The sequence below is a fragment of the Semicossyphus pulcher genome, unplaced genomic scaffold, assembly GCF_022749685.1.
Source record: "Semicossyphus pulcher isolate SPU_LCO1_2020_fin unplaced genomic scaffold, fSemPul1.0.p SCAF_11, whole genome shotgun sequence".
Classification (NCBI taxonomy): Eukaryota; Metazoa; Chordata; class Actinopteri; order Labriformes; family Labridae; genus Semicossyphus; species Semicossyphus pulcher.
Genome location: NW_027211615.1, coordinates 7,340,391 through 7,354,424, shown reverse-complemented (window position 1 = coordinate 7,354,424; position 14,034 = coordinate 7,340,391). Strand labels below are relative to the sequence as shown.

Below are 14,034 nucleotides of genomic sequence, written 5' to 3'. Positions count from 1 at the left end.
CATTATTTTAAATGTATAGTTCAAGGCTAGAAAGCATCAACGAGATGAGATAAATTTATTTCAAATTAAACAGCTAACTATATTTAACCATTAATTTTTCAATTTTTTCAGACACAACATAACCTATATTATCTCAAGTCTTTGCAAGTTAATTTTGATCCTTCAGTTAAAAACAGACAGGAAACCAAAGAGAAGGATAATAGTTTAAGAAAATAAAAGCCTTTTTGAGTGTTTTTTTTACAAATAAGCTACAGTTAAACATCACATCAGTTTGCTCATTAAATAACGGTTCTGTAGTACTTTTTTTTTGTGTTCTAGCAGGGTTCCCACACCTCCTGGAAAACCTGGAAATTTAGAGACTAGTTTTCCAGTCCTGGAAACACCTGGAAGACTGAATAAATGATCGTCACAGTTTGAAGCCTCCCAAACTAAACTAAAACTGCATCAAATCAGGGTTTAGTTTCAGAAAGGAGCTGACTCTCTGCCTATCAATGTGGACCGACTTTTTTGTCCAACTACACATTCACACACGCACCCATACGCACATCAATTATTTACACAAAAGCTCACACAAACATTGACATTGAAACACAGGGAATTGAACAGCCATAAACACACTTGAGGTGCTAATTAGAGGATCACAGGGTAATAACGCCACACTACAGCAGCTTAAAGACAGACAGCTCAGTCTGTTTTCCTGTGTTTTAACTGTGTGTGTGTGTGTGTGTGTTTTTCAGACTTGTATTCCTGGATTTCGGAGGGTTAACGGGAATCTTTATAACGGAGTGTGTGAAGCTTGTCAATGCCACGGACACGCTACAGAATGCCATGAGGTCACAGGACACTGCCTGGTAAGACGAACAAGAAGTTAATTCAGATATGTGTCTGTTTGATCATTCGGCTTTATGCTTTCTTTTGGATTGATAAGCCAAAAAGCAGAAGAGTTAAATACAACAAAATAAAAGAGGATTAAAGAGCAACACATTTAAAAGCTTTCATTTAAAGACTTTATAATGTTTGATATTCACACAGTTTCAGATAATAATAGCAAAACAGGAAAACATTTTATTTTAAAAAATGTGCAGAATATTTACAGCATTATCATTTTTACTTAGAATAACACTCAGTTGCGTTCGTGCTCAGCAGTAATGCTCAGTGTAATCCCTCTTCTTACTCTTGAAGCTGTAACCACATATATCATCATTAAGGTATAACAGGAAGTATAACCTGTCATCTTGAGTAAACGAGCTGACACTTACACATGCAAGATTCATTCTTGTTTTTTAGATGAATAATAGAGAAATGTTGAATCAGTAGATTGATCAATTTACAGTAAGGAGTTTACCCTATACACTGCAGATAATATAAAGGTAGTGGTTGTTTTATCTTTAATAGGCTCCTGTAAAGGAATGTGCAGCAGAATAAGCAGTAACCTGTTTGGATGCTCAGAGGATATTACCACTCAATATATTATTATAACACAAAAGTGAGAATCTATGGAAGCCCTAAGTGGACATGCATTATACATACATTTTATTTACTCCCTGTTTTCCCATTATAACGAGTAATTGCCGGCTGTTTTCTTGAGATCTCAACTAATTTATCTCCTTATCTCGAGATAACAAAGCTTGTCTCCACGTGAGTAAAAAAATGTATGGATGCATGTCCGCTTAGGGCTTCCATACAAATCAGAGGGGCATAAATTATTCACTAATACATTTACATAATGTGGGGGGAAAAACTTTTTTATTACGGTTAAAGTTAGAAGTCAATTCTTTAATGCTCCTTCTTGAAACCACCATCTAGTGGACATCAGAGGAACTGCAGGTTAACACACCAATGCACAACAAAATTCACACACACAAATACACATTTAAATATACAGAAGAGATGCACACACTGACACACACACACACACACACACACACACAATTACACACATGCATGACAACCTGCTCATGTGAATCTGCACACACACATTGTCACTCCCCAGTCTACACACTGCCTCAAGCGCAAGCTGTCAGTTAGCATCAAACTAAATACACACAATAATACACGCTGAATAACACACACACACACACACACACACACACACACACACACAGAGCCATGGGTTTTGTATTACTATGTTATTTTTCATTATAGATGAGGAGGATGTTGGGATATGTCAGAGGGGGAAACACACACACACTCGGAGCCAGACAGACAGACAACCAGGCTCAATCGCTCTATCTCTTACACACATGCACACACGCACACACACACGCACACACACACACTGCGAGAAAGACAACTTGACATCAACTATCTCTCAGACATGCACACAAACAACCACACACGCTCATAAACCTTGACACACAGACAGACAGATGGACACACACACCCTCCCACAGGTCTGTGTGTGTGTGGTTTCTGGCTATAGTTGAATGACTGAATGATGCCGCAGTGCTATAGGTCAACACAGTGTGTGTGTGTGTGTGTGTGTGTGTGTGTGTGTGTGCGTGTGTGCGTGTGTGTGTGTGTGTCAGGGTGTGTTTCAGCAGGGACGAGACATTTGATGTGAGCAGGAAATGATTTGGAACATGGCTGACACACACGCACAAACACTCGAAAACACACACACACAGTAGCAACAGAAACTGCTACTGTTGTTGTAGCTCGACTTATAAAACAGGGAAACACAACCTGATTTCCCTAGTGTGATAATTGGTACAATGATCCACCAAATTCTTTAAATGAGATGTTACCTACAAAATTACTATTTTAAATTTGCCTCAGACCAAATAAATAACTTGTAATATGCATTTATTCATTATATAATCTGGAATTCAAGTGTTGTTGGTGCTATTTTTATGTTATATGTATGAACAGTTACACAGTGAGGCCAGATGACAAGTAATCCATGGTCATCTCATGCATTTCCATCTTGACGTTAGCCAGAGGGACAAAACGGTCATGGAGACACAACAGTATGTTAGCAATACAACAGTTACAAAAGAATGAGTTATAATAATGCTAATATTAAAGTGGTAATCACAAAGATCTCCATTTCGTTCTCTTTGGCGGCACCTACTGCAAAAAACGGTAATTGCAGGAGCACACTTGCCAGATACCCAGACAGTGTTGCATGTGTAACGTTCACGGTTGGCTCCGGTTGTAGCTCTTGATTTTCCTGGCTGACGGTCGCTTTCCTCTTTAGACTGTTTGCTTCATCTGAGCGTCGAGTTTGTTTCTTTTTCTTTGGATTTTCACTTATTTTTGAAGTTGTATCTGTAGTCATCCATCTTTTCTTTGTTTGTTCAACCATAGTAGATTACTGTTTGATTGCAACACTTGCAGAGAACGGAGAAGCAGCCGCTTAGCTCCGCCTACCCTCTCTGGCAGACCAACCACTGCTGGCTGATGGAAAACACGTCACTAACTGGGCGCTGCTTGTGATTTTTTCCGCTAAAGTCGCCACAGACACCCAGTCTGTAATACTGTGAATGCAAAGGCTTTCATTAGTGGGCCATAGGCTCAGTCACCATTGTGTTGCCTCATTCAGCAATAGACAGTGACTTAACAGACATTTATTTAAATGAAAATCTTCAACATTATTACTTTAATATGTCAATCCGCCTTACTAAAATCAACTGATAGCCATTCATTTAACACAGTTTTGTAGAACGATTATCAGAAATCATCTGTTTTTTTGGTAAACTTTTGCAGAAATAGTTCAGCGTATTGAACAACTAAGCCTGTTTTTTGTAATGCATTAAAATGTGGGCTAAATAGTTAGCATGAGCATAAATAATCATAACCTTCTCTTATGAATGACATCAACAAAAACTATAATTTGTGTTTAATTTCTGAGGGAAATTATTGCTCACATGGTGGAGGATGTACCTATGAATCCTCTGTGCTTTCTTACTAAGCTAACAGAGAGTGAGGCTAATCCTGAACCGTATCATTAACCCTGACCTGCTCCTGATTGTTCCTCCTCCTGCTGTCTGCGTGACAGTGATTGGATTGGACAGCTTCATTTAATAACAGCAGCTTTGTACTAACATATCAACAAATGTCTGCTCTTCTTATTGCAGTGCTTTAACATTTGAGCCTGCTAGTGATTACCTTTTTCCAACGTTTAACCTCCAGAAGCAAAGTGTGACGCTAATTACACAATGAAATAGGCAGGTTGGTGTGAGCTCTTTGGTTGTGTTAAAACAGCCTTTTATAATTGCAAAAAAACACTTAAAATCTCCTCATGACTCTATGATTAATTCATCAGACTGTTTATTTGCCTAAAAGTTTAGTACTTTTCCTGATAAAAATGAACTCTAACATGGGTGTCTCCTCCAGGACTGCTTCCACTACACCACAGGCCCCCACTGTGACACCTGTCTACCTGGTTACTTTGGGAACGCCACCCGTGGGTCACCTGCGGACTGTCGGCAATGCACTTGCCCGCTAAGTCTTCCCAGCAACAAGTAGGTTCTGAAAACACACTGAGGCTAAATTTTATAAAAAGGTTCAAGAAGTTCATCTCTAATTAATTCCTCCTGTAATCTCCATTTGACCGTCTCTTCAAAATGTTCTCTCTCATTTCTTCTCCTCTCCTGACCACTCGGACTGTTTTTATCTAGTCTTTAAAGGATGTAACCACCGATAGACGCTGTGAGCTGAAGCAAAACTGTAATGACATGGATAGAAATATCATCACCACAGGTAGAAGCATCAATATAAGTGGAGAAACATCATCCCTGTGGGGGGAAATGTCATCACCGCCGGCAGAATCAGCAAAACTACGGCTAGATCAACTTAACACAGCAGCAAACACAAACCTCCCGCAAGTCATTAAGGCATTTAAACCCTTTTATCAAACTATTCCTCTTACATGGAAAACTGCTCATGCTGTGACGACTTCACTCTCAAATCATGGTTATTAAAGTTACAGCAAATATCTGTGAATAATTTACCTTAATAAACACAGTAAACTAATTTGTGATCAGCTTTCACACATTGAAAAGAAGAGCTACCAAGGGTTAGACTGTATAGTTTGTGTAAATTAATTAACAAAGTAACAGGGAACCTTGAGCGAAAGTCTAGAAAAGTATACTGTCAAGTTTGCCAGGAAGAAAAAACAACACCAGTAAAAGACCATGACTCAGAGCTGAGCTCTGTCTCCCCCCTCTGGCTATGAGAGAAATTACACAACACTGACAGTGCGTGCGTCCATTCTTTTTCAGAGTTTTCTGCCATACTCCTAGTGGCTGTAGCATGCTAGCACCCACAGTTCCTCTTTAGCTCTAGCAAACCAATCATTACTCGTTGATGTAAAACGCAACAGTGACGTTGTGCTAACATGCGAATGTTGCCAATGACGAAATATACAACAGCAACTTTAGACTTTTCAGACCCTCGTGGCAACTTATTTTCAAAAAAGCGACTAGCGACAAATTTAGCATTATTTTAGCAACATTTTCAGACCAGTGAAATATATTATATTGTAATTTATTCCCATGTATGCTGCTCAGAGTAATCGCAGTTCACGGCTCCTCTGCCAACAGCTTCAAGTTGCTCTCTTCTCTCTCCTGTCCCGTGCGCAGCAGCACTGGGGCAGCGGGCAGCATGTGCTCACAACCACTAAGGGTTATACAAATGAGTACGCGATGACGTCACCAATATGCAAATTAGCGTATGCCGTCATCTGGCGACTTCTCGTGACTTTAGGAGCTAGTGCTAGCTACTTTAATTGGAAAACAGTTGGCAACACTGATCCAAAAACTTAAACTGCGAAATAAAGATTAAAAGATTGACATGGCAGTGATGGGCTTAGACTTAGACTAAGTCTAAGTCTAAGCCCATCACTGCCATGTTAATCTTTATTTCGCAGGCTTGATTAGCATTTAATAAAATTGAATGTAATGGACGTTCATTTATATGCAAAAGTCATGCTATCAATTTGAAATTCTCACAGTAAGAATTGTACAGTAGTTTATTCACAAGAGTAAAAGTACAAAGAGTAATATGTACCACTACAAGCCTAACCGTTAGTCAGCAGTTTCATAGAATGCTGTTCTAGCATTAGCCTCAGACAGCTAATGCAACTGCTAGCTTGATTTTTTAAGGAAAACAAGACTTAAACAACTCAAATTAGCAATCATAAAACAGCTAAAACTATATCTTCAAATAATGCTTGAACAGGGCCCGTTTGTAGAATAGATAAAAGCTGCCTGTTAGTATTTTTTTTGTCAAAAATATAACAAAATTGAAGGGCTAACAATGTCAGTTAAGCTAATTTGGAATTATGCTAGTACCCGTAACTACTAGCAACAGAATGTTTAACTGAAACCAACTGCTAGTGTCAGAGAAGGTTCCTGCTGATCCAAGTTCGCAAGTTGTACAAAAGATTTAATGGAACATCTGTGGTTAAATTTACATTATAGATCTACAGTTTCTCTAAATACCCAGAGAGAGATGCTGTGTGTTAGGTGCACAGATGTCACCAGCACAGACGCACACATAGACACACAGACACACAGACACAGGCAGCAGCAGCTGAGAATCTCAATGCCACGTCATGTTGAAAACTCTCCAAGCTAAAGAAAGAAACAACTCTCTCTGTCTCCCTCCTCCTCACTCCTCTCTCCCTCTAACCCTGCAGTAATAATAGCTTGAAGGTGCCGGCTCTTTCAGACCCTCAAAATAGCCCTCCTGTCTCTTAGGTTCACTGAAGCCAATCACTCAAATAGCCTGTTCCGGTTAGCATTAATAGCTTAGCTCTTATGAACATCTGATAAAGTGATGTCCAGATCAGTTTCGGCAAGGTGCCACAAATCAGGAGAAATCTGATTAGTCCCAATATTTTTTCTTTAGTCAGTTAGTCCCTTCACAGATTCTGGAGAAACTTATGTTTATTTATTGTTCAGTTACAACCAAATCGACCAACACTTGAAATGTGGTGTTTGTTCATATATATTTGGTGCTGTTAGTCTGAGTCACTTCAAATGTGCACAATTAATCCTCCTTAAATGCCCTAATACTCAGGATTTAGATATCCTCCAACAAATCAGCCTGATCGTCTATTTGTGTATTGATGTATTTGTGTATTGATGTAGATTAAAAGATTGAAATGAGTTCTATTATTAGAGGAGCTCATTTGGATGCTTGTTCCGACTTGGCAGAGGGACTTTCCAAATGGCTGCGTCTCAGTCTGGAATGAAACCTTTAATATCTGACATCATGTAGATTGGGATTGTGCTGCCAGACTTCACTTGATATATTAGGATATTACAGATACACATTACAGATATTATAAGTGTCCATCATTAAACTTATCGAGCAACTTTTCTGATTAGTTGAGAAACTGCGCCTCAACTTTCTTCTGCCTTCCAGCTGCACAGTTATCACAGCTCAATGGCCTGTTTTCACAGTAACATTGGGAAATGTGAAGTGTTACATTTTTGACATTGATTTAGCTTAACTGTTTATATCTCTGGCTATATCACGGTAGTTTTAAGCAATGTTTAAATGTGGTCATAGGGTATTGGTAAAGTGATAATCTCCATGAAGAGATCTCTCTTTCTATCTATTGCAGAATAACACAATGGTGATTGAGCCTATGGCCCACTGATGAAAGCCTTTGCATGTGCAGTATTACAGACTGGGTGTCTGTGGCGACTTTCGTGGAAAAAAATCACAAGCGGCGCCCAGTTAGTGACGCGTTTTCCATCAGCCAGCAGTGGTTGGTCTGCCAGAGAGGGTAGGCGGAGCTAAGCGGCTGCTTTTCCGCTCTCTGCAAGTGTTGAGAGTGAACAGTAATCTACTATGGCTGAACAAACAAAGAAAAGATGGATGACTACAGATACAACTTCAAAATTAGTGAAAATCCAAAGAAAAAGAAACAAACTTGACGCTCAGATGAAGCAAACAGTCTAAAAAGGAAAGCGACCGTCAGCGAGGAAAATCAAGAGTTACAACCGGAGCCAACCGTGGACGTCACACATGCAGCACTGTCTGGATATCTGGGAAGTGTGCTCCCGCAATTACAGTTTATCACCATAGGTGGCGCCAAAGAGAACGAAACTGAGATCTTCGAGATTACCACTAAATTAAACTGACTGACAGGTTTATATAAAGAATAAATTATGGCTTAGCACTGAAGTTGTGCTCACTGTCAGCAGATCAGTTGCATCTGACAGCAGTCTTGATGCACTTTAAAACCTGACAGTCTTTACTAATAATGTCCAGTTGGAGGTTTCGCCTTGCTGCTGCTGCTGCTTCACAACAACACACTGGCCGTCTCAATAAATGTGTCCCTCCATTATCCACACTCCTCCTTTTCTATAACTCAACTTGGCACCTCATTGTTTGTGCACTTTGTGTATCCAAAAATCTAAGTGATGATTGCACTCCCCGAGGCTTATTGCACTCCCCACTGAATCCCACAATGCAGCTCGGGTTCACTGAGCTGTTAAAAACAGAAAAGTTAACAAAACAGAAAGTTATTCTGGATATTTCATCAATGAAAGGTTCGTCATTGTGTATGAAATTGTTAACCTTGATAGAGAATTCCATCCATATTACCATCCCTTACTGCCCTTAGATCACTAAACCAATCAAATGTGAATACCTCTGGAACCTCTTAGTTCATCTTCAAGTACAGGAGGTGTTATCAACAGGCACAGATCAAAATGCCTCTGAGATGCAACTGGATAGATCTTCAGTCAGAGCAACAAAACATGTGACATACCTGAGCTGGGCTAAACTTAAAAGTACTCTTCGAGTCAAAAGTGCTTAGAACACATCTTTCTTGTCAACTAAAGTGCAGTTTTTAGTTCTTCTTTTAGATAAAACATACAGTCCAATAAATACCTCAATGCCACTCTTCTGTCCTGTGTCTTCGTATCACCTTATCCTCCTGAGAGCCTGCATCCTTATACGGAGGTGACATTACATTTTGGCTTCACAGCACCATAATATTTAATTCTGCGAAACTTAGACCTGTTGGTCTCTTTCATGGACACTTTGTCCACCACCCTGTTGTCACAAAGCAAATTACACTGATCAGTGTACATTCAAGATGGCCGTGATCCCGACCAAAATGTGTTACAGTCGGTCTCTACAGAAAACTCAACCAGGTACAAAACCTCTTCAGATTTTATGATTGAAACTTGTTTATTGAATGCGTATTAACAGTTGTAGCTTGATATGGCAGACACATTTGACTCATTTTATCAATAGCAACAAGCTACAACACCGTTAAGACAAGGTACTCACATGAGGACATTGGGACTTTTTCAATGTAACACAAAGACAAATCTTAGGTTTCATACTTATTAGGTCCTATTAATCCCCAAAAGGTAGGAGAAATTAAAAATGCATACCAAACAAAAAAGCAAGATTGTAGACGTCACTAAAATGTATATTTACTTCTCTTCACAGGCTATACAAACACATAACTGTCCCCCAAAGACCAGTGCCCATGATGAGTATATCTGAGTTATACAAGCCCTATTGTACACTCATATAAAACCAATTTAATACAACAGTGAAGTACTATTTTACAGATCTCTGTGTTCAACATGCCCCGGCCAAGCGAGCTCACTTGTAACTCAGTGCGCCAGCCTGCAGTTAGCGAGCCAGTCAGTCGTTCAGTGAGTCACTCGGGAGGCCTGGAACCCGAGCCAGCAGAACTATCTATAGTTTATGGAAGTGGGAGGGCGACAGAATGAGGGGAAAGAGACTATCACTTTACCCTGTCTCACTTTCTCTCTCTCTCTCTCTCTCTCTCTCTCTCTCTCTCTCTCTCTCTCTCTCTCTCTCTCTCTCTCTCTCTCTCTCTCTCTCTCTCTCTCTCTCTCTCTCTCTCTCTCTCTCTCTCTCTCTCTCTCGTTGTCTCGGTTCATTTGGGTTACAGTTCTTAGGGAGGAAGAGTGTTTTCAAGTTCAGGAGTGTCTCTGTGTGGGCGTGTGAAAAAGAGAGGAAATAAGCGCGTGTCTTTTTAAAAGTGTGAATGTGAGTGTTTGAAAGTGGAAGTAAGGAAACAGGTGTGTGTTAGGGGAGACAAACAATGGCCTTAACTCGCCTCTGTCCTCTCCTCTTCCTCCTCTTCTTCCTCCCTCTCTCCACGCTGGGACAACGCTACCGGCTGCACCAACAACTTCAACAACAACTTCAACAACGACTTCATGGCAACTACAAAAGTTTCAGCCCCACCTGCCACCTAGGTGAAGAAGGGGAGTTGCAGTGCGACCAGTGTGAGCCTGGATACACTGGACCGAGATGTGACAGGTAACACGCACACACACACACGCACAACAGGAAACACACTGAATCTGAATCAGAATCGGGTTCATTTCCAAGCAGGTTCACACATACAATACATTTGTCTTGGTGTGTCGGTGCATCACAATAAACAGAAACAGATTAAAACAGAATAAAAAAGACGTCTTGGACTTTTGCAGCATCAGAACAAAGAAAACACAATTAAATACCAACATTAATTACCAACATAAAGCTGATTTTTATTCTCGTCTTTCCTAAAAATGTCACCTTCAGAAAATACTTCAGGTCTGTTGTTGTTGCCAGTTCCAAATGAAGCCCCGGAGCTGCTGCTCATTAACCGTCTCTGAGTACCCTATGTCTCGTTGTCCATCCAGCTTTCTGTCCGCAGCACATTTCTAAGTTGAGTGACATTCTTGTTCCATTAGCTGTGAGCTTCTTTACCAACGCGGGGCTAATGAGAAGTCTGTCTGGTGGTGCTCGTCTTGTTAAATCCTCTATACTGTCATGTGTTGATGCAGTGTGAGTAAATATAGTCTTTCCACCAGCCTGGAGCGGAGATATATACGTTACATTTTGGACTGATTTGTGTTGTTTTGTGCTGAGTTATTATTTTTTAGTTTTAAAAACAATTAGTGTAGGAATAACTTCATAATAAACCTGTAGCTCTTTTCTTAGCAGCATTTAATAAGCGTCGTACTCAGGTTGTAGGATAGCAGTGTGTGTGGACATCAGGGTGAACATGCGATATCATCTGAATGTTGCTGAAACTGTATTGTTAAAATGTGCTGGATAGGTTGTGATAATACTTTCTTCATGATTAACTGCCTGAATTAGTTATTCACCTTGTATATGTCTGAATGTTTGAGGATGTAGATGAGTATTTTATACCCAAAACAGTATCTGTACTTTGGGCTCAATATCTTGGACAAGGATACTTAGACATGTGGATGAAAGGAGCAGGGGATTGAACAGCTGATCTTTCAGTCAGTGGACAACCCGCACAACCTTAGAGGACCACAAAAATGATGATAATAATAGCTTTAATATTCATAATGGAAAGGTTTATTTGTATTGCACTTATCAAAACTAGTGTCACATATTCTTTACAATACACATAAAACCCCAAAATACTACGGACACTTATGCATGAATAAAAAACAAAGGCTACGTTCACACTACAAGGCTTATTGCTCAGATTTTTTTCACATTATTATTAAAATCTGGCCAATATCAGATTGCAGTGTGAACTGGTCACGGGCCTGAACTGACCCGCATGCGCAAAACAACAATAACAAAGACTACACACAGCGCGCTTACGTACGTAAACAAACATGGGTGCCGTGGAAGTCAGGTTTACGGGTTCATGCATAAACTGATGTGCAGTGAAAGCCAGCGAATTCGACAGCAGATGATAACGAGGGCGAGAATGAGGATAATTTTTTAATCATGCTTTTTGTGGAGCAATGGCTGCTACCTCAGTACGGAGGTGTGTGTCGACACTGAGTCGGAGCTGAGAGTGGAAGCTAAGTATGAAAATGGCCCAAATCCGATATGAAAAGATTAGATTGCATGTGATTTGTGCTGTTCACACTGTCATGAGACAAACAGACCTGAGTCACATATGAGTGGGAAAAAAAAAGGATTTGGACCACATTAGCCTGCAGTCTGAACGTGGCCAAAGACGTAGCATAAAAGAGAAACAACTTAAAACAATAGCGGTTAAAAACAAACAATGAATACAACATAAGGGAAATAGAAGAGAAGATCCTATTGTAGATCACTCTGTGAAAAGGGCTTTATAAGTCTAGAATAAATGGGTTTGTTAGTGGTTAGTAAATAAGTGATGATGCAAAGGGAAAATGTACGCCGTTAGTGAGAACAGTGTTGGGGTTGCCAGGTTGTGAAAAATCTCTTTGGTGGTTGTAACTCCTTTTTCTTTAGTACTTTTATTCTTTAAAATAAACCACCAAGTGTGAAGTTGTGGATGTAAGTAAGTGATGAATAAAAGGTTATATCAATAATGTCTGATAACAAACCAATGTATATTTAGTAAAGCCTTTAGTAGCAATGTTCGACCCCAGTGCAGAGTGTGCCTAATTACAAGGTTGTATCTCATTGTCCAACAAATTAATGAACAGCCGTCACACTGGACTTGAGGAGTGTATACAACTAGATCTGGTGGAAACTCATGGCACCAGGTCTTTGTGCTTCTGACCCACTATTTTAAAATAACTGTGTACGAGGTCTTGGCTGCTCATAATGGGGAACAAATGTCTCTATTTATTGTGTTGGCTCTATTTTTCCTTTGGATGGCATTGAAAGCAGCATTGTAAGATGAAGTACTGTACTATGACGTGTTCATCCTTGGATTTTCTGTGGCTTAGTTTGGGTTTCTGTAGATGATAGGCTTATATGAGCTTCTTATTGTGTTATATCTGTCGGCGTTAGGTCGGTGCCTACCTAACATTAAGCAGATAATTATTTATGTATCTTGGAATAGGTGTTCAGTTGCTCTTTATTTAGGCTCTGCTGTGTGTTAACAGTTAAAAAGAGAGCTGCTGGTGGATACAGGGCCTCAGCTCGCTGACATGCATAGTCTACATGCCTCGCCGTGCTGTCCACAGCAGAATCTCTCTGTCTGCCGTTAAGTCTTTTTATAAACCTCATCTGACACTGGAAAGCAAACAGACTCATTGTCGGTGATTTTGTTTTACTTGTCTGTCACAGAGAGGCATCTGCACTGCGCAACAACCCAGCTAATGACAAGTATGGTCAGGTGTTGACAGGGAACCAAACCACTTATAAATAAGTTTGGGTTAAGGCAACTAATGCTGGCTAAACTTAAGATGTTCTAATGCTGGAGCAAGATCATGAGAGTTGTTGCACATTACCGTCATCTCCACTGTTTGTTTAAAGAATCCATGTTTAATATCATTGTAAGTTTTCTGTCTTCGCTCATGCAAAATGTAGAGTTTAATGACCCGGACATTATCAACCACCACACCTTGTTTGCTGCTTCCAGCACCAAGCAGGCTGCAAAAAACAAGGTCAAGATTAAGTATGGACTCAGGGAGGGGCACGCTAGAAAATAGGTCCTCATCACCCTTTCCTATCTGAATATGATACAGTATGGTAACATACATCATAATACAATACAATACCATTTGATCCAATATGGTACTTTATTGGCACATCCCAGCAAATGTTACAGCCTCCAGTTTACGCGCAGAGGGAGCTGATGTCAACAGTTGCTTCTCTTTTCAGCTTTTTGATCATTTTTTCACTTTGTAAACTTTCACAAGAGGCAGGGTGGGAAATAACTGCAACAGCAATCTAGTTGCACCAACAAGAAAGTGGTGAACCAGTTCGATAGTAAGTGTGGACGGGATTCCAGAGAGGAAACACAAGGCTTCTGTCTTTGTTTCCTACCCTGGGTCTGACATGACACGAGAGGATAGGGTAGGATAGGATACTACAAGATATGACACAACAGGATACATTACGATATGGCACGATATAAGACGACTCGATACAATACGATACGGCATGCTATAATGCGACATGGCACGATAGGCCATGATACAACATGTTAGGATACAATACGATATGGCACGATACGACATGACGCAACACACTACACTACGGCATGACAAAATATGATGCGGCATAATAGGGCATGATGCAATATGTTACGAGATGATACAATACGATATGGCTCAATTCCACGACGATATGTAACCATACGATTCAATATTTTGGTCGGCAGAA

At 40.1% G+C, this 14,034-nt stretch overlaps 1 protein-coding gene across 1 annotated transcript in view; it reads left to right on the top strand.

Annotated features, from left to right (window-relative positions):
- The window catches only part of lama2 (laminin, alpha 2), a 197,083-nt gene that overhangs the window by 63,512 nt on the left and 119,537 nt on the right, over window positions 1–14,034 (top strand). The window contains exons 18-20 of the mRNA XM_069657561.1: window positions 738–851; window positions 4,339–4,466; window positions 10,186–10,272. Coding sequence (XP_069513662.1) covers window positions 738–851; window positions 4,339–4,466; window positions 10,186–10,272 — 329 coding nt within the window. The remainder of the gene's footprint in view (window positions 1–737; window positions 852–4,338; window positions 4,467–10,185; window positions 10,273–14,034) is intronic.